We start from the raw sequence: 18,453 nt of genomic DNA, 5'->3' as shown, positions 1-18,453 counted from the left end.
GAAGTGGTCTGGGTGCCAGGTCCAGCTAGGGTTAACCCATTTTTTTTATAAACATAGCAGTTTCAGAGAAACTGCTATGTTAATAAATTGGTTAAGCCTTCCCCCTAATCCACTAGTGGCTGTCTCATTGACAGCCGCTAGCGTGATTCTCACTGTGAAAATCACAGTGAGAGCACGCAAGCGTCCATAGGAAAGCATTGCAAATGCTTTCCTATGCGACCGGCTGAATGCGCGCGCAGCTCTTGCCGCGCGTGCGCATTCAGCCGACGGGGCGGAGAGGAGGAAGAGAGGAGGAGTAGAGCTCCCCGCCCAGCGCTGGAAAAAGGTACGTTTTACCTCTTTTCCCCTTTCCAGAGCCGGGCGGGAGGGGGACCCTGAGGGTGGGGGCATCCTCAGGGCACTCTAGTGCCAGGAAAACAAGTGTTTTCCTGGCACTAGAGTGGTCCTTTAAAATGTAGGAATCTTAAAATGGGATATCTGCACAATAAAAAAAATAATAGAATATACTTCTAAATTAATGAACCTACAAGGCCATTACCAAGCTACACTGTGATCTGCTCACAATTCCACAATTAGAAGGAAGAAAGCTTCACTCGATCTCGCTTCCTATCATAAAAAGTAAGATCTGATGGAAATTCACCAACAATGGAAAATAGACACAACAAATCTGACCTCCACTAAGGTTTAATTCCAGGCTGTTGTCATGTGACATGAGAAAAGGGCAGGAGAGATATTTTAAGAAAGGAATTTGTCACCATTTAAAACGCTTGGGCAGCAATATTTTCTTTGAACGGCACGGCTACTTCTTCCCTTGTGCTAATTCCTCCTCCTGAAGCTGTCGGGTCATATTATCATCCACTAAATTAGATGAGTAAATTAATTGGAAGTGTTAATTATTCCAGCAGGTGTGCGCTGGAATGACAAATCCTAGGTGACAGATCCCCTTTAACGTGTGAGTACTCTCTGCTAATTTTAGGAGTTGGGGGAAATGGTACCTTTAAAGCTGTGAAGAGGGAGGGGCAGGGTTTACAGAGAAAACCTCTTAGAAATGTATAAATGTCCCCATCGGCCTCCTGCACACCTTATAAAACTGTGATTTGCAGTATGGAAGCTCACCGCATTCATTTACGTAGACACATTGCATTCAAGGCAGACAAAGGAATCAACTCAGGGTTAGTTACAGGGTTTCGTTTATTACAATACTCAAATCAAGCAGGTGAATACGAAAACCTTGGAGGAAAAGTCTATTTGCAGAAGAAAAAAAAAAGAATTGTCTTAAAAAGGCACAATGCAAATAAAAACAGTTTTGAAAGTATTAACAAATAGACTCAGAAAGCTTAAATCCCAGCTCCAAACATATTAATGGCATTAGCATGCAAGGGAATAAGTCTGGTTTGTTTTCTGAACGACCTTACACTGGAGACATCACAAAGTGCTGAATCATAAAACTGAACAGACTGACCACTTAACTCAAATGCATTTGCATTACAAACTTCTGATTAGCAAGTGGGAGATTGCGAATAACAAGACCGGAAGCCTTTGGTAAACCTAATCTATCACATTAACATATTATTACTTAATATAAACCCTGGCCAACAAAGTTTAACAATATTCCTTCATATAAAGTTACAAACAAATATATACACATGGTTATATTTACCAGTCAGTTTTCTTATACCCTTCAGGAATACATAGCTAAAAAAATAATGAAATGCCCTATAGTGCAGTGTACGTCTCCCGCAAGGAATGATTCATCTGTGAATAGGATGGCAGATACTTTACACATTGCTACACTGGAATTCTATCCAGACATTGAGATGCCCTCTATTGTCTATATGTAAACTGTATAGTGTGTTCTGGGGGGGTATAGGGCCACACACAGACATATAATGGTCCTCACAGAAGAGGTTCGGGATATTGGGTTAAGAGACACCCAGCCGGAAATATAGGGGGAAAGATTGAGAAAACGCGAAATTCCTCCTTCCAGAACAGCAGCTATTCCCGTGTTAACACAAGGTCTTTGTCCATGACATTGAATTATAGCAAGTTAAAAGGTAGAATTTTAGAAAGTAAAATATCTAACAGGATTACTGGAAAATGGAAAACAAAATGAAGAAGAGGGATATAGCAGGCCCCCATGTGTTAGGTATAACCAGTAAGTTAGTGTTCGTTAAGATTTATTTATTTACAGTTTTCTCCCAGCCCATCTCAACTGAACCCCTAAATGAAGCATTTTCTTTGTGCTCCGATACTGCAGCTGTTTGTGAAAGCATCCCATATGAATATATTATCCTGGGAGTTTGCACGACGAAGCTTTGTGGGAACAGACTGCTGCACACACCATACTTTTGTTAATTCTTAAAAAGCCACAAATGTGTCTGCATTTTATGTTTTTTCATGAATTTAGGATTTATTTTATTGTATTGTGTATGAAGGCAACTGCAAATTGCTAAACACTTTCAGCACAAAGCAGACACCCCCCAAACTCGCGAAATGAAGAGATTATGAGTGCTTACTACTCCTTACACAGTAACATGCTAGAATAAAACTCTGTGGATGGTGCCATCAGTATACGTTCAGTAGTAATGTTGGTCTCTCCAGCTAACACAGTACAATTAAGTTCTAGAAATGGGACATTACGACCTACATATCCCCTCACCCCCTGAATCTTCCTGTAGGAACAGACTAGTCTGACTGCAATAAACTACTCTAGTACAGCACTCACATCTCCTACAGTAACTGAGAGCGCAAGTATTGGACAACCTGTAGTAATGAAATGGTTAAGAACACGTTTTGGATCGTACCACTTTTCCAAGCACCAATGTAACGATCTAAGAAAGAAACTACTGGACCCAAGAAAGACCAATATTTTGAATAAAGTGATGGCTAACAATATAGTGACAACCATATAATTCCCGCATTATGAAAATCTACCCAAAACAACACCGTAATGAGCTTAGGCTCCTCCGCTAAAATAACCCAAAAAATAACCTGAAAATTACATAAAGGAAGATTTCACACTCACATTATCTTTTACAACACTCAAACACTGTGTATGTGTATTCATACAAAACCACACAAATACATGTTATAGGCAAAGTAACAATGGCTCCAGTATGGGATCTGTGCAAGTCATGTAAACCCAGGTTTGGAGAGTTTCTCTGAACTAGCACCTCACGCCAAATTCCTGGAAAAGGCAAAGAGGAACCTTGCTTCAAGAAGCCGTGGTTGCTCAAGCAAGAAGTTTCCTTCATTCAGTATTTGAAATATCCAATATTCAGCTTCCTTAACTTCCCAAATTCCCACAGGGTTTGGTGAATGTCCCTAACAAGCTCATACCTTGCCCAAGTGTGTTTAGGCAGTATGTACAAAGCCTAGCCAAATTATGTTGACATCTCACAATCTGCCTGATGCATTAAGCATTCTATAAATGCCTGCATGTCAAACGTTGCCTGTAACATATACTCACAAATAAAATCACATGCTAAAAGTGCTCAAGGAGGGCTGTGGGATAAAGTTAATTTTGACCTGCTCAGTTTGAGCAATGTGGAACACAAGGTGCAATTAGATGCTTGAGGATTTCATCCTGAAAACAAACCAGTCCTCGACATTGTAAACTTTCGTTATACAGAATATAATCTGTATTTTAACTAAGTGAGGAGCAGCAATGAGGACAAAAGATGCCCGTGTCAGTGGATAACTGAGGCAGTCAATGTCTACCGTGACCTTAGACACAGGAAATGGTTAGTGGCCATCTTGGATGATGGAAATATCTGCCCTATAAACAAACTATCTTCAAAACTACAGATCCTAGCGACCAGAGCTGGATTTTTGTGTGTAGTATAGCCAACTAATTTTTTTTCTCTGTATCCAACTTACAGTGTATCCTGTGCAGTGAGAGAGCGTAGTCAATGCAACTGTAATACCGTGCGAGAAGGATCAGTTACAGGTTTGTTAAAGGGATTTCTCACTATGGGACACAAAAACCCAAAGCGCGAAGTTAGGAATTGTGTACAGCAGATCCCTCTTCCAGAATGAACTCCTCCAGAACGCTCACCACGCTGCCAGACTCAGGCATTTCCGCTTGCTCCACCTTTACAAACTTTAGGAGCAGGTCTCCATTGCCACAGTTCTTCAGGAACGTGTAGCAGCGGAACAGAGCATAATGACTCATTTCTGCCTGCCGGATCAGCCGCTTCAGACTGTTCATGTCCTGAATGACCTGCAAAATAATGGGAAACAATACTTTATTATATCATGCTTCTTTTTATTTACTTCTATTACTTTTAAAGTTTTATTGGAAGCAGAGAGAGGAAAGAGCTAAAACACAATCATATGGGTAAATTTATTTTTTCTAGAATTATACACACGAGGTAGAAATTGTGAACTACAATAATATAAAATAATATTTGGTCATTTATTGAATACTTTTTATCTTGGTGGTACCGTTTCTTTATATTATGTTTCTGAATTGTTAACATTTGAGAGTTAGCTGTTAAATATGTTGAAAAATAACGATACGGATATAGGCCCAAAGGATTAAATTCATGGTAAAGGATATTAGCAGAATGCAGAGAGATCTTGTTAAGTATTTGTGGAGAAAAATACGTGGGTTACTTCTGGCAAATCAGAAAATTGTCGGTTACGATGCCAAGTTTTCCAGGGAGGAGCACGTGGAATAGAATATAGACATTGTTGTGAACGGAATGTAACAAATTTGCCAGAGGCTTAAGAGCTAAGATGTAAAGGGGGAGGGGGACAAAAAACATTCCTGTCTAGTTTCTTTTCTAACCCCTTTAGTACCAGGCAATTAAATAATGCACCCTCTGTACTGATTGGCATTTCCTTCTCCAATTAAGAGTTTATTAATAAGATTTCCCATTAAACTGTCAAACTGTATGTGAAGGGTGCAGGTGTGGTTTTCATAGGCTGTTGCAAGATGTTGGAAATCGTCTAATTTAGACTTGGGCAATCTGCTCCATTCTTTCGATGTTTGCCATTACTTAAAAGAATACTACAGCATTAGGAATACAAAACTATATTTCTAACGCTATAGTGTCCCTCTTTCCCTCCCTTGGCAGCTAATAAAGGGTTCTAGAATCCTTTTTTCACTTACCTGATTCCAGCGTTGATGTCTCTAGGCACTGGGCTGGACTCCTCGTCATCCGACGGGGGAACCTAATGTGCATGTGCGGAGAGAGCCTTCCCCAAAGGCGCAATGCTTTCCTATAGGGATTTTGACGAAGATGTAGGTCCACGTCCAGTGTCGTTTCATGGAGTCAAACTCCGTGAAGCTGTAGAAAGCGCCTCTAGTGGCTGTCTGGTGGAGGCACTCTTAATACCGCAATGTAAAGAATGCAATTTATCTGAAACTGCAATGTTTGCAGCTTGTGGCAAACCTAGCCACCTAAGACTATTTTTTTTTATCTTTGAGGGTTGCCCTGGAGAGACTGGTTTATTATATATGGTGTTTTATGTGTTTGCTTAAAATGTGAAAGAGGGAATTCGTATGCTAGTGGCACGAAAGCTGCTTGCATTCAGTTGGTAGTTTCACGAACAGTGATTTTCAACACTGTTCGTGAAACAAACAAAGTACCGAATGGGAGCCCACACACAGGGGGGTCATGTGGCTCCCATTAACCGATTGCAACAATGTATCTATTGGCTGTTAATTGATTCACAGGGTGGCCGTTGTTCGGCTACCGTCCACGAGGCGGCGGGCATCTTGGATTCCCTTTTTGCCCAGCGGTGTTTGGTCGTCGAGTGCCTGGAACTAAAATTGGCTACTCGATGGCACGAACACTGCTGGACTTCCAGGCCGTTCGGGAGCGCCGGTCTTTTGGTACTTTTTCCCCCACTTATGTATTCGTGACTTTTATGAGGAATGTAGATTAAAGTGTATTTCGTGCGGCGTTCGGCTGATTGTGCTGGGATCTGAGCGGTACTTTCACGAAGTATGCGCTCAGACCACAGCTATCTGCCGGACAGCCATTCGGTACAATTGCACGAATAATATGTAAGTTATGGATTTTTAAGTAAAAAGCCAGTTCTGCTGTACAGAGGGATAATCCACTTAACAGGATATTCTAGTGGGAGTATCCCTCTCGTACAGCAGTGCATGGTGGGAGAAATGTCCTGTATGTTCAGTTCCCCATGTAGTCCCCTACGGTACAACCCCTGTAAAGTAAAGTAATTAAGGAAACCCCTTGCATGGGGAACCACATAAATACTGGAGCTTGTGAATGAAATAGTCAGTTGACTCCCAGAACTGTGTTTCGTCCGGTTACTGGGGGATTTGGGATATCGCCTTCATTTTCAGCGTTTTCCTTGGATACCTTATTTTACCAGCGGAGATATTGGGATTTAATATTGCAGCTCCGCTACACAGCTGCAGGGCTAAAATGACAGGGACACTGCACCCAGACCATTTCAATGAGATGAAGTGGTCTGTTTGCCTAAAGTGTCCCTTTACACAATTCCAAGTTGCAATTTGTTAAAATATAGGGCTATTTCCACATATTTTACACTTTCCTGACATTGGAACACCTGGACTTACTAGATGATGGGTTCATTTCCTGAGTTAGGATTTTATTGTTCCTTATCCTTTCCCTTCTTTCTTTATGATTAGTTATTGTAGTAATGTTATCATTGCCTGCTGCATTTCTTGTAAGTGGTTTGTTTTACGTGGAAAAACCATTAAAAAAAAAAAAACGTCTTATTTGAAAAGAAAAAATGATGATCACTTACCTTCAGCTTGAAGTTTTCCAGCTTCTGGCGAAAGAGAAAGGGATTTCCGCCATCGTATGTATTGATAAAGACCTGCATCCAGTCCTCACAGAACTTGTTGCTCACTGTAAAGACATGAACGCATGAAACGTGCTTTCTTCAAATACTCCAATCAAAGTGTAAATGCGTAAGTGTTAAGCAAGGTCTCCGAGTTCATTACTTAGCACCCATTAATGAGGTCAGACGTGTGTGCTCTAAATATGTATAAATAAGACACATATCACCTCGGGACCTGCGAGTCCCAACACGTATACAAATGCCTGATGTAAACCAAAAATGAAAATAAAAATCATATTTACAACAAAAAAAAAATTACAAAAAATAAGACACATAACTTCAAATCTTGCACAAAAAGTGCACTTACTCTGGAGGGCGCATTGTAGTTAGTATTCCTTTTCTAGGAAGGAAGCATAGTATTTCTCTAGTTTTGAAGTACGTCCTGAGCATTAGCTATGGCCAAAGGTATGATATAATAGGCAGTTTGCTGCCAGCAGCATGGATATGGTTTATTGTGCCTGGGATTAGGGCCCTCTATAGAAACTCTATACAAACATGGATTGTTAACTCTATAGTGTCCTGCTTGCGGTTTAGGAATAAATCAAAGAATTTCACTTACCCTTTCTCCCTCGCCGCAGTGCTCTCTCTGTGGTCAGTACGACCTCCTTGGCTGAAATCATCAATCTCGATGATCTCAGCCAATCCAATGCCATAGGAAAGCACTGGAAGGCAAATGGTCTGTATGAGAGGATTTGATTGAAATAGCAGAGTTTAACTTGGCTATTTTAGCAGAAGCACCTCTAGTGGCTGTCAGTTTTACAGTCACTGGAAGCATTTTTTTTTTTTTTTTTAATTCTTTATTTTAGTTGTGCAGATGATCACAAGATATAAACAGTCGCCACAATAGCGTGTTGCAAGCCTCACGAATAATAGACAGTGGCATAAAAGTTCGCACATTTTTTAAAGTTAAGTAAAATAGCAGGGTCACATCAAACATATGTGTAATGTGTCTGCATCGCTTAATAATGATAATTTGCTTAACAAGGTTAAGTAACAGGCTGATAGGATTAAAATGATATGACTATAACAGGAAAACAGGATTACAAATCGCTCGACATATATCGCTGGTTGCCACAGTGAGACATTTGCTATATAACACTCGTTGTTAACCTAACACTCATAAAGGGTGTCACTAGAACCTGTTATATATATATATATATATATGAGATCCTCAGTTGGTTGCCAATATAAAACACATTAGGAGATGTCCTGAGAGAGAGGGGCACCAAAACAAGTGAGAATAAATGAAGATCTTATGCTTTACAGTGATATGGGTAGGGTGTCCTCGGCCAGAGATTCATCTGTTCAAACATTTATAACGGTAAAGGAGCTTAGCTGGGTCCTTTATATTAAGATAATAAAGTAAAGTGTCACAATATTTTGGTTATATGACTTATAGAAAATATTAACAAAGAATACACAGACAACATTACGCTATACTGAGCAGATAGTGGCAGCATGGTCAACATTGAGAAATATGCTAAGAAGGATAAGAATATTATGTTAAACTGCATGTTGAGCAATTATATGGTAGCTGTAAGAGTAGTACACTGACTGTGCGGCAAACATGCTAGTAGCCTACTGGGCTCATTAGTAAGAAGCCGATAAAGAAGAAAAGCCTCAACTCCATCCTAAGCTGCGGACATAGAGATTAAACGGAAGAGAGTCCACATTTTTTGTTTTTCCCCCCCATTGTTTTGCACAAGTATTCACTCTTGAGGAGACCAGGCTCCATGCTCGAAACACAGGAGTCACAGCAGAAAAAGACAGGAGAGAGTCTACAGGATCTGTGTATGCTTAATGTTTAGGTATCAGTCCGTCCCGCAATGAGGCAGCGAAAGTCAGCCGGCTCACCTAGTCAGCAAGATCATGGCATTTACTGGAGAGTCGCTGGGGAGAGGACTGAGTCGGGTCATCTACCTTTACTGTGAGTTCAGCCGACTCCCGCCACGGGTATCTCTGGGTCGGGCAGTCTAGTGAGGCACAGTAGTTCCCCTGCCGTGGCTCTCCTCCTGTGGTCCCCTACCGCATCTGACTTCCCCGTTTTCCGGTCAGCGTCGCGGCCTGTAGCGTGGGTTCCTCTGTGCCTGGGCACCCCGCCCTGAGTATAGGTTGCTGGGGACATTTGAGGGCGGGTGAATCGGGCGTGCCGGTGGATCCCGCTTCGGTGCTTGGTGTCCAGGTAGCCTTGTGTAGTGTCCCGCCGTGCCGGTCTGCAGCTTATTTTGGAGACTCGAGGGAGATTTACTCCAATGCAGCGGCGGATTGCCGGGCGGATCCATTCCGCTATTGCTTGCATCGCTCGTTTGAAGAGCAGTCTCCGGGTGCGTAATTGTAACCAGATGCTGGCTCTGAGTCGTGTGTAGAACTCAAGTGTATGTTTGGGGGGTTCGGTAAGTGCTTGCTTCGTTGTGGGCTGCTTCCGAGCCGCCATCTTTATTGGGCCTTGCTCTCTCCTCTTTACTCTGGGCTTTTTCGCTTGGTCCGCCGTTTTTGTGGGGGTAGTCGCCCCCAGCGAGGACCGGGATATCCCCCGCCGGTCCAGAGGGGGGGGTGGTAGGGCCGTGTTTGATTGCCGCTTGTGAGGAGGTTCTGTGTCGGGGGGTCGGCCGCTTCCCCCAGGCCGCAGGCTCCATGCTGGTGTAGGCCGCGTGGCCGGTTCAGGCGCTGGTGTTGAGTTTCTACGCAGGATGGGTACCATTTTGTTCCCCTTGTGGTCCTGGTTCTCCTTTTGGGCTTCCCAAGTAGCTGGCTTAGGTTGGGTAGCCATGAGGGTTATTTTTACGCCTGCTAGTGCAGGAGCCCCCAGAAAGTGCGTCCGGCCATTTTGGCTGCAGGCCCCGCCCCCCCACTGGAAGCATTTTAATCCCACAATGTAAACATTGCCATTCCCGCAGAACGGCAATATTTTCAGTTGCAGAGTTAACAGGGACATGGCACCCAGATTACGTCATTGACATTAGGTGGCCTAGGTACCTATAGTGTCGCTTTATTTAGTTTAGGTGTATAGATCATGCCCCTGCAATCTACTCTATTCACTGCCATTTAGGAGTTAAAGCACTAGCCTGAAAAAATACATTAAAATGTATAGCTTCCCTTATTGCACAGAGTGTTTAATGTAGAGGTTATTTATTCCACTGATAATTGCTTGATAGAGCTTACAGCAGCTTCCTGTGTGTGAATGAAGCTCAATTAACAGAACAGCAGATAACTTCTAAAGTAAACAAAGCGACTGTGCTTGAAAATAAAAACCTTTTTATTTTTTCATGGCGGTGGTTTAATTAAGTTAAAGTTGTTTTGGTGCTTAATAAGGTAAGGTTAGGAAATGGCATATTGTGCCTGAACGGACGGCACCTTGGCTTAATAAATTGTGCTTAAGAAGTGTTTCAGCTAGCAGGATAAGTCGTGTTTAGGACACAATGCTCTAGGAAGGACCATTGGTTCAGTTTAGATATAATTACGAGATTACTTAACCCCTTAAGGACCAAACGTCTGGAATAAAAGGGAATCATGACATGTCACACATGTCATGTGTCCTTAAGGGGTTAAAGGGACACTATAGTCACCTGAACAACTTTAGCTTAATGAAGCAGTTTTGGTGTATAGAACATGCCCCTGCAGCCTCACTGCTCAATCCTCTGCCATTTAGGAGTTAAATCCCTTTGTTTATGAACCCTAGTCACACCTCCCTGCATGTGACTTGCACAGCCTTCCATAAACACTTCCTGTAAAGAGATCCCTATTTAGGCTTTCTTTATTGCAAGTTCTGTTTAATTAAGATTTTCTTATCCCCTGCTATGTTAATAGCTTGCTAGACCCTGCAAGAGCCTCCTGTATGTGATTAAAGTTCAATTTAGAGATTGAGATACAATTATTTAAGGTAAATTACATCTTTTTTTTTCATGCAGGCTCTGTCAATCATATCCAGGGGAGGTGTGGCTAGGGCTGCATAAACAGAAACAGAGTGATTTAACTCGTAAATGACAGTGAATTGAGCAGTGAAATTGCAGGGTAATGATCTATACACTAAAACTGCTTTATTTAGCTAAAGTAATTTAGGTGACTATAGTGTTCCTTTAACGTTTTGGTAAGGAGGACCATCTGGTTAAAACCATCAAGGTTTGGGTCATGGTTTAGTAAACTGAGGAAGAGAGGTCCTTAGGCTTGTAAATAGCTGGAAATTCTTACCTGCATTAATGAACTGTGGCTGGGAGTCGCTGAAATCCACATAGACAGGTTTCTGAAGTTCGTCACTCATCACAATGCAGAGGGAGTTCATGGTACCTTCCTGAACAAGGCCTTGCAGACTCGCTAAGCTCATGAACCTTATAAAGTGAGAAAACGATCAGCACAAACAAGCCATGGGGAGAAAGCAGAGCAGTTACTTTGCTTGCAACATTCTCTATTTTACGTTATTTACTTATTACAGGAATAGAGAACCCGAGCAATATGATAATTTGTACAGTGATTATATTTATAGAATCTTATGTGAAAATTAAAGGTTTCCTACAATCTCTCTTGAATGCCCTACCATACACACTGTCAGAAACAACCAGTCCGAACTGATCACAACAGGCCTACCATAAAGGAAATACTGTTTCAACGTATAATATTATAGTAATATGGTTTCCTATTTACCTGTTTATATCATTCTGTGTTCCAGCATCTGCATTGTTCACTTCTACTGGAGTGTAACTCAGAGCCTTAACACAAAGAAAGGAATGGTATTAGGAAGGCATTTGGTGCGTAGATTACATTAAAAATAGCGTATGTTTAATGCCACTCACTGCATGTAATAAATAGGCCAACTTGTCCTGAAACAGAGTCACCACTCGATAAATGGGCAATACGGAGTCTGCAAACCAGTTGCTAAGAAGAGGCTTAATTTCTACTTCCAGATTGATCATCTATAGAGGAAATAAACAAGTGATGTATTCATCAGCAAACCAATTCATACTATAATCCCAGACCGACACAAACCTAAAACATCCATTGTGCAATAACAAAATCTGGTGGCTTTGCAATCTATTCTCTCAGTTATATGAAAGATCAGCTCAGAGGAAAATGATCCCGATATTGAATTACCTGTGGGTCTAGTTTAGTCTTCAGGACTGCAGCGTATTTGTCTAGTTCCAATCTAAATGTATTGTCTTAAGGAATGTTCTCCACAGATTTACAAGACATGTGAATAAGCAAATATCAGCTGAAACTGGGGATGGCTAAACAAAATGCCCTTACCCTGATGTGCCATGCAAACCATTCAATTCAGAAAACATATCTTTTAAAGCTTTTGTTTCAGAGTGCTACACCTCTATGTCAAAGAGCACCCCTCTACAGCCACTATTATTTTTATTAGCTGCATTTATATAGCGCCAACTTATCCCGTAGCGCTGTACAATATTATAAAAGGGGGGAATTTAACAATACGAGACATTTAAAAAATGTTACAGGACTAATAGGTTGATAAGGACTCTGCTTGAAAGGGCCTACAATCGAGAGGAGGTGGGGTATAAATATACAATAGGAAGGGTAGATAGCAACGAAGTGTGGGGGATAGCAACGAAACAACAAAGTGTGAATAAAGCAGAATTGGAATTTGAGAGTGGAGTGTGGCCCTTTAAGAGAGTGATACATTTGTGAAATACTAATAAATAATTGAAGACTAGGGGAGAGTCTGATGGAGGTAGGCAGGCTCTTCCAAAGGAAGGGAGCCGCCTGCGAGAAGTCCTGCAAGGGAGAGTTAGCATTGAGGGTATGAGAACCAGACAGCAGAAGATTACAGGCAGAGCAGAGCGACCAAGAACGTACAAATTAGTGAAGAAATGTAGCGGGGGGAGGGGATACTACTTTATAGCACAACTCTACACACAGTCCATAATATAATGCAGCACTCGACAGGATGCAATTCAAAGTGCATCAATCAGCAACGTGAATTCAGTGCACAACTCTCTACAACTTCCAATTCACTGTACAATCCTTTACTTCGTTAAGTTTAAAGTACGAGCCTCTAAAATGTCAATATCAGACCACAACTTCTTTCTTCTCTATCCCCTCGGTCCAACACTTTTTTCATTTTCGCATCATGCACTCCTCTACTAATGTTTTTAATGCTCAATTAAAGGATATAGATCTAGCCCCTTTTCGGAGCCACCGAGAAAGCACACCACATATTCTGGAGGCTGGTTACTGGACTCGCATGCCTGGTCTTGTCGTAAAAGGCAATAATAACAACCCAAGCTGTATTCTGGAAAGCTGTCGGGAAAGAAATACATGTTCACCACGATATCTTCTAAGAGAAATTATACTCCACACAAATAGATGTGAATTAGCATTAAACCCGGCAGACTTTGTCAATATGAACAATGACACCTAGCATCTTGCAAACAGTCCCGCATTTTGTTCTGCTTTTTGTAAAACCATTTGAGCACCCAAAACCCTTCCTGACTCCACCCACATTGAGAAAATTGAATTTACACAATACCACTATCAATACAGTCCAATCTCAATGGAATAGATATTGGTAATGGTGCAAAATCTTTTGACAAAGATAAATGGGATGGTGCCCAAAGCCTCTGTGCACCATAACCCTTACATGGCGTGATAGTAGTTTTGATACTTAAATCAGCCCTAAGGAAGTTAAAAAACAACAGATATGGACCTACAGCATTAAAGAGGAAGTCTAAGTCTTTCTCCTTCTGATGACATATTCCAAAAGATATTTTGTGGGTATTAAAAGGGATTATTACCTGAGTTCTACTGGTGAGACATTACCCATCCCTTCAAACAAGGCGCCTCGAGACAGCCACTTAGCAATAAATCCCTTGAGCTCTGGCTCCGATTCAGCAGGTAAGCTTGTGTCCACCAGCAAGAGACTTCAAATAGATAAAAAAAAAAACATTATTTGGAAAGATCTGTGTATGCAAAAATATCTCAACAAAATTATACCAATAGACTTTGCAACTTACTAGGATATTGGATACAATTGGGCTAGTAAGGCAAGCTTGAAACCAGGGCAGGTAATACATTCAGGGTAAAAAGGTAAGCAGACTATCAGGACAGGTAATACAACCAGGGTAAGGAAGCAGGCAGGCTAGCAGGACAGGTAACACAACTAGGGTAAGAAAGCATGTAGGCTATCAGGCAGGTAATACAACCAGGGTAAGAAAGTACGCAGACTATCAGGACAGGTAATACAACCAGGGTAAGAAAGCATGTAGGCTATCAGGAGATGTAATACAACCAGGGTAAGAAAGCATGTAGGCTATCAGGACAGGTAACTCGATCAGGGTAAGAAAGCATGCAGGCTATCAGGACAGGTAATACAACCAGGGTAAGAAAGTACGCAGACTATCAGGACAGGTGATACAACCAGGGTAAGAAAGCATGCAGACTATCAGGACAGGTAACACGATCAGGGTAAGAAAGCATGCAGACTATCAGGACAGGTAACACGATCAGGGTAACAAAGCACGCAGACTATCAGGACAGGTAATACAACCAGGATAAGAAAGCACGCAGGCTATCAGGACAGGTAACACGATCAGGGTAAGAAAGCAAGCAGACTATCAGGACAGGTAACACGATCAGGGTAAGAAAGCAAGCAGGCCGTCAGGCAGGTAATGCAGTCAGCGTAAGAAAGCAAGCAGAATGACATTTGATTGTTAAATAACAACATACCTGAAGTCTTCATTGGAGGACATTTCTCCCATAGCACTTGCTGGGGAGCCATCGTCACTATCTGCGACCGCCAGGGACAGACTGCAAAACCACAAAAAAAAAATGAGTCTGTGAGGCCCTTTAATTACTACTATACAGAAAGGTTCAGAGTTCACACTCGGCTAATATTTGAAAATGATATTCAGAGGGGGGCAGTAATTACTAATAAAACAGGCAGTCCTTGCTCCCTCAGTAACAAGAGTGGAAGCAAATGTAAAACTTGACTTTGCCACATGTCTAAAGATCTAACCATCGGCAAGGTCTATTATACACAAATATATCAAAATATAACAGAAACACCTCAGGGAGAAAGGAGAAAAAAGGTAAACAAATAAAATTGGTTTTCACGAATTAAACAGTAATTTGCATGCAGGATAGGACTCCTCCAGCTCCTCAACATCAGAAAATACACAGAAAACCGGCTACTGCAATGCAAATAAAAGAGAAAACATCGGGCAATATTGCCATATATATGGGTAAATATGTAAATGTGTAAAGATGCACTCACAAACCCCAATTGATTGAAGGCTTATCAATGTATTACAGGATATCTTCGTATCGGTATCACGGCATGTAGGAGAGAAACAAAAGATAATAGTGCAGAGTTTCTATGGCAAAATAAACCTTTTAATAAATATTGCACTTGCCAGATAAAATCAATTCATAGGCATATCACCAAGAAGTAGCTCAATGGGGAAGCAGGAACTCCCTCAGAGAAGGTGCAGAAAAGATGAGGTCCTTCTGGTATTGCCAGGTACATAAAAGAATAAAAAAAAACTCTAAAACTTGTGCTCGACTCTCTGAGACGAGCACAAGGAGAGACATTGCGACTTTGTTGGCTCTGAGGAAGTTCGATTTATGAACAAAGCGCGTAGGGCTTTAGTTTTTATATGTGTTTTATTTTTTTTTATGTTATTTTATTATTTTATGTACCTGGCGATACCAGAAGGACCTCATCTTTTCTGCACCTTCTCTGAGGGAGTTCCTGCTTCCCCATTGAGCTACTTCTTGGTGATATGCCTATGAATTGATTTTATCTGGCAAGTGCAATATTTATTAAAAGGTTTATTTTGCCATAGAAACTCTGCACTATTATCTTTTGTTTCTCTCCTACATGCCGTGATACCGATACGAAGATATTCTGTAATACATTGATAAGCCTTCAATCAATTGGGGTTTGTGAGTGCATCTTTACACATTTACATATTTACCTATTATATATATATGGCAATATTGCCCGATGTTTTCTCTTTTATTTGCATTGCAGTAACCGGTTTTTTGGTATTGTGTATTTTCTATTGTACACAAACGCAGTCCCGGCCATTGTGCTTTAAACATTTTTTTTTTATCAATAGGGAGGCACTGATTGGCTTAAAACGTCAGCTCACCGCTCTAGCCACACAGCAGAGCCCATGCCTGGCGGCACTCCAAGCTTCCTGTAACTGAGATTCAGAAGTTGGATGCCGTCTGGGAAACTTTTGGGGTGAAACTGTTCCAGAACGGTTTAACCCCTTAAGGTAAGAGTGTGCATAAGTTCTCCTTGCACCATAACAACTTTATTTAAATAACCATGTTATGGTGATTAGTGTTTCCCTTAAAACATTAGATCTTTCTTTACAGGAAGTGTTTTGGAAGGCTGTGCAAGTCACATGTTGGGAGGTGTAACTAGGACTGTATAAACAAAGTGGTGTAACTTCTAAATGGCAGAGAATTGAGCAGTGAGACTGCAGGGGTATGATCTATACACCAAAACTGCTTCATTAAGCTAAAGTTGTTTTGGTGCTTATAGTGTTCCTTTAAAATTGTTATACTGTTTCTTTTTTAGTTAGAATTCTCACTTTATGAATAAACCCTGACTGTGTTCAGGAAACTACTGCAAAGTACTACCAGTGGGGTAACTAGCATGGAATCCAACAGAACCAACAGGGATGTTTCGCTGGTGACTCGTATCATTGTACGTCTTTACATCCCTTTTCACAACACTTATATATAAGTCTCCCCTATTGAGTTTTATACCCAAAACCGATATCCCTAGTTTGCACAATGTGGGTATTATCTACATCATATGTACAGAAATTATACAACCTTTTCTGCTACAAGCAGAGTTTACCGACATCGTACTTCTCAATATGGCACTGAAAGAGCAGGCATTAAACAGATATGTACGTTTTCTGCTTTGTACTAGCATAGTAAGTGCTTATTGTGAAATGTGGCTGCCTCTGATTTAGCCACCATGACTATTATACAGAGACATGTTCACCCATCCAGGTAAAGACGGTTATTTTACCAAAATCTGACCTCCCTGAAATGCCAGCTGTGGGATGCAAACATCTATACAGAGACATATACAGGCAGGCATTACACAGATATCTGCCCTTTTATACGGAGCACAGACAATCCCTGATACAGCCATAGTCAGTGTTATACAGAGACCTGCTCCCCTACCCCTTATATCTATGATTGTTATACACAGATCTGCCCCCATTCCCTGTAACTTTGATTGTTATACACAGATCTGCCCCCATTCCCTTTAACTGTGATTGTTATACACAGATCTGCCCCCCATTCCCTGTAACTGTGATTGTTATACACAGATCTGCCCCCATCCCCTGTAACTGTGATTGTTATACACAGATCTGCCCCCATTCCCTTTTACTGTGATTGATATACACAGATCTGATCTCCCTGTAACTGTGATTGTTATACACAGATCTGCCCCCATTCCCTGTAACTGTGATTGTTATACACAGATCTGCCCCCATTCCCTGTAACTGTGATTGTTATACACAGATCTGCCCCCATTCCCTGTAACTGTGATTGTTATACACAGATCTGCCCCCACACCCTGTAACTGTGATTGTTATACACAGATCTGCCCCCACACCCTGTAACTGTGATTGTTATACACAGATCTGCCCCCACACCCTGTAACTGTGATTGTTATACACAGATCTGCCCCCACACCCTGTAACTGTGATTGTTATACACAGATCTGCCCCCACACCCTGTAACTGTGATTGTTATACACAGATCTGCCCCCACACCCTGTAACTGTGATTGTTATACACAGATCTGCCCCCATTCCCTGTAACTGTGATTGTTATACACAGATCTGCCCCCATTCCCTGTAACTGTGATTGTTATACACAGATCAGCCCCCCATTCCCTGTAACTGTGATTGTTATACACAGATCTGCCCCCATTCCCTGTAACTGTGATTGTTATACACATATCTGCCCCCATTCCCTGTAACTGTGATTGTTATACACAGATCTGCCCCCATTCCCTGTAACTGTGATTGTTATACACAGATCAGCCCCCCATTCCCTGTAACTGTGATTGTTATACACAGATCTGCCCCCATTCCCTGTAACTTTGATTGCTATAGAGAGGTCTGACCTCCCTGTCTGGTACAGGTACAGACAGTAGTAGTTGAGACAAGGTCTCTCTCCAGGAAAGCCATCCTCGCTCCTCAGCTCATCTCCATCCACCGACTCAGCCAGGGAGCCCTGAGCCTGCAACATCACGAATGATGACAACCACCAAATCCTGCCCCCGGAAACCGGTCCGGCGGTAAACTCCTTCCCCTGGAAACTGGGAGCTGTCAAACTTCATCCCAGCGGAAAGGACCAGGCTCCAAACTGCATCCCTTGGGAAATGCTTTGTGATAAACACATTCTGCTTAGATACCGACAATATACCTTCACCACAACTGTAAAACTAAATCCAGAGGAGAAGAGGCTTAAACATTGAAGCCATGTCCGTCAGTAAAATGCCTCCCCATAAGCGAGGAGCAAGGTTCCGGGTGCACAAAGTTCCGACCAAGTTACTGTTAGGGGGCAAACACACAGAGTTATAAAGTGAGAATTTTAGGTTAATCCAAACAGGATTATT

General features: G+C 41.7%; 1 protein-coding gene across 1 annotated transcript; it reads right to left on the bottom strand.

Annotated features, from left to right (window-relative positions):
* Positions 1 to 1,173: 1,173 nt before the first annotated feature.
* C5H17orf75 (chromosome 5 C17orf75 homolog) lies at positions 1,174 to 18,252 on the bottom strand. Its single transcript, XM_063456164.1, has 10 exons — positions 17,959 to 18,252; positions 14,521 to 14,601; positions 13,590 to 13,715; positions 12,970 to 13,095; positions 11,929 to 11,986; positions 11,631 to 11,750; positions 11,482 to 11,546; positions 11,032 to 11,168; positions 6,748 to 6,851; positions 1,174 to 4,222 (listed from the first exon to the last, which is right to left on the bottom strand). The coding sequence occupies exons 1-10, from the start codon at positions 18,081 to 18,083 to the stop codon at positions 4,001 to 4,003; spliced, it is 1,164 nt and encodes a 387-aa protein (XP_063312234.1). The 5' UTR covers positions 18,084 to 18,252; the 3' UTR covers positions 1,174 to 4,000.
* Between the last annotated feature and the right edge of the window lie 201 nt (positions 18,253 to 18,453).

The sequence above is a fragment of the Pelobates fuscus genome, chromosome 5 (assembly GCF_036172605.1).
Source record: "Pelobates fuscus isolate aPelFus1 chromosome 5, aPelFus1.pri, whole genome shotgun sequence".
In the NCBI taxonomy this organism is placed as follows: Eukaryota; Metazoa; Chordata; class Amphibia; order Anura; family Pelobatidae; genus Pelobates; species Pelobates fuscus.
Note: the sequence above shows the minus strand (reverse complement) of the source record. Positions and strands in the feature narration are given on the sequence as shown.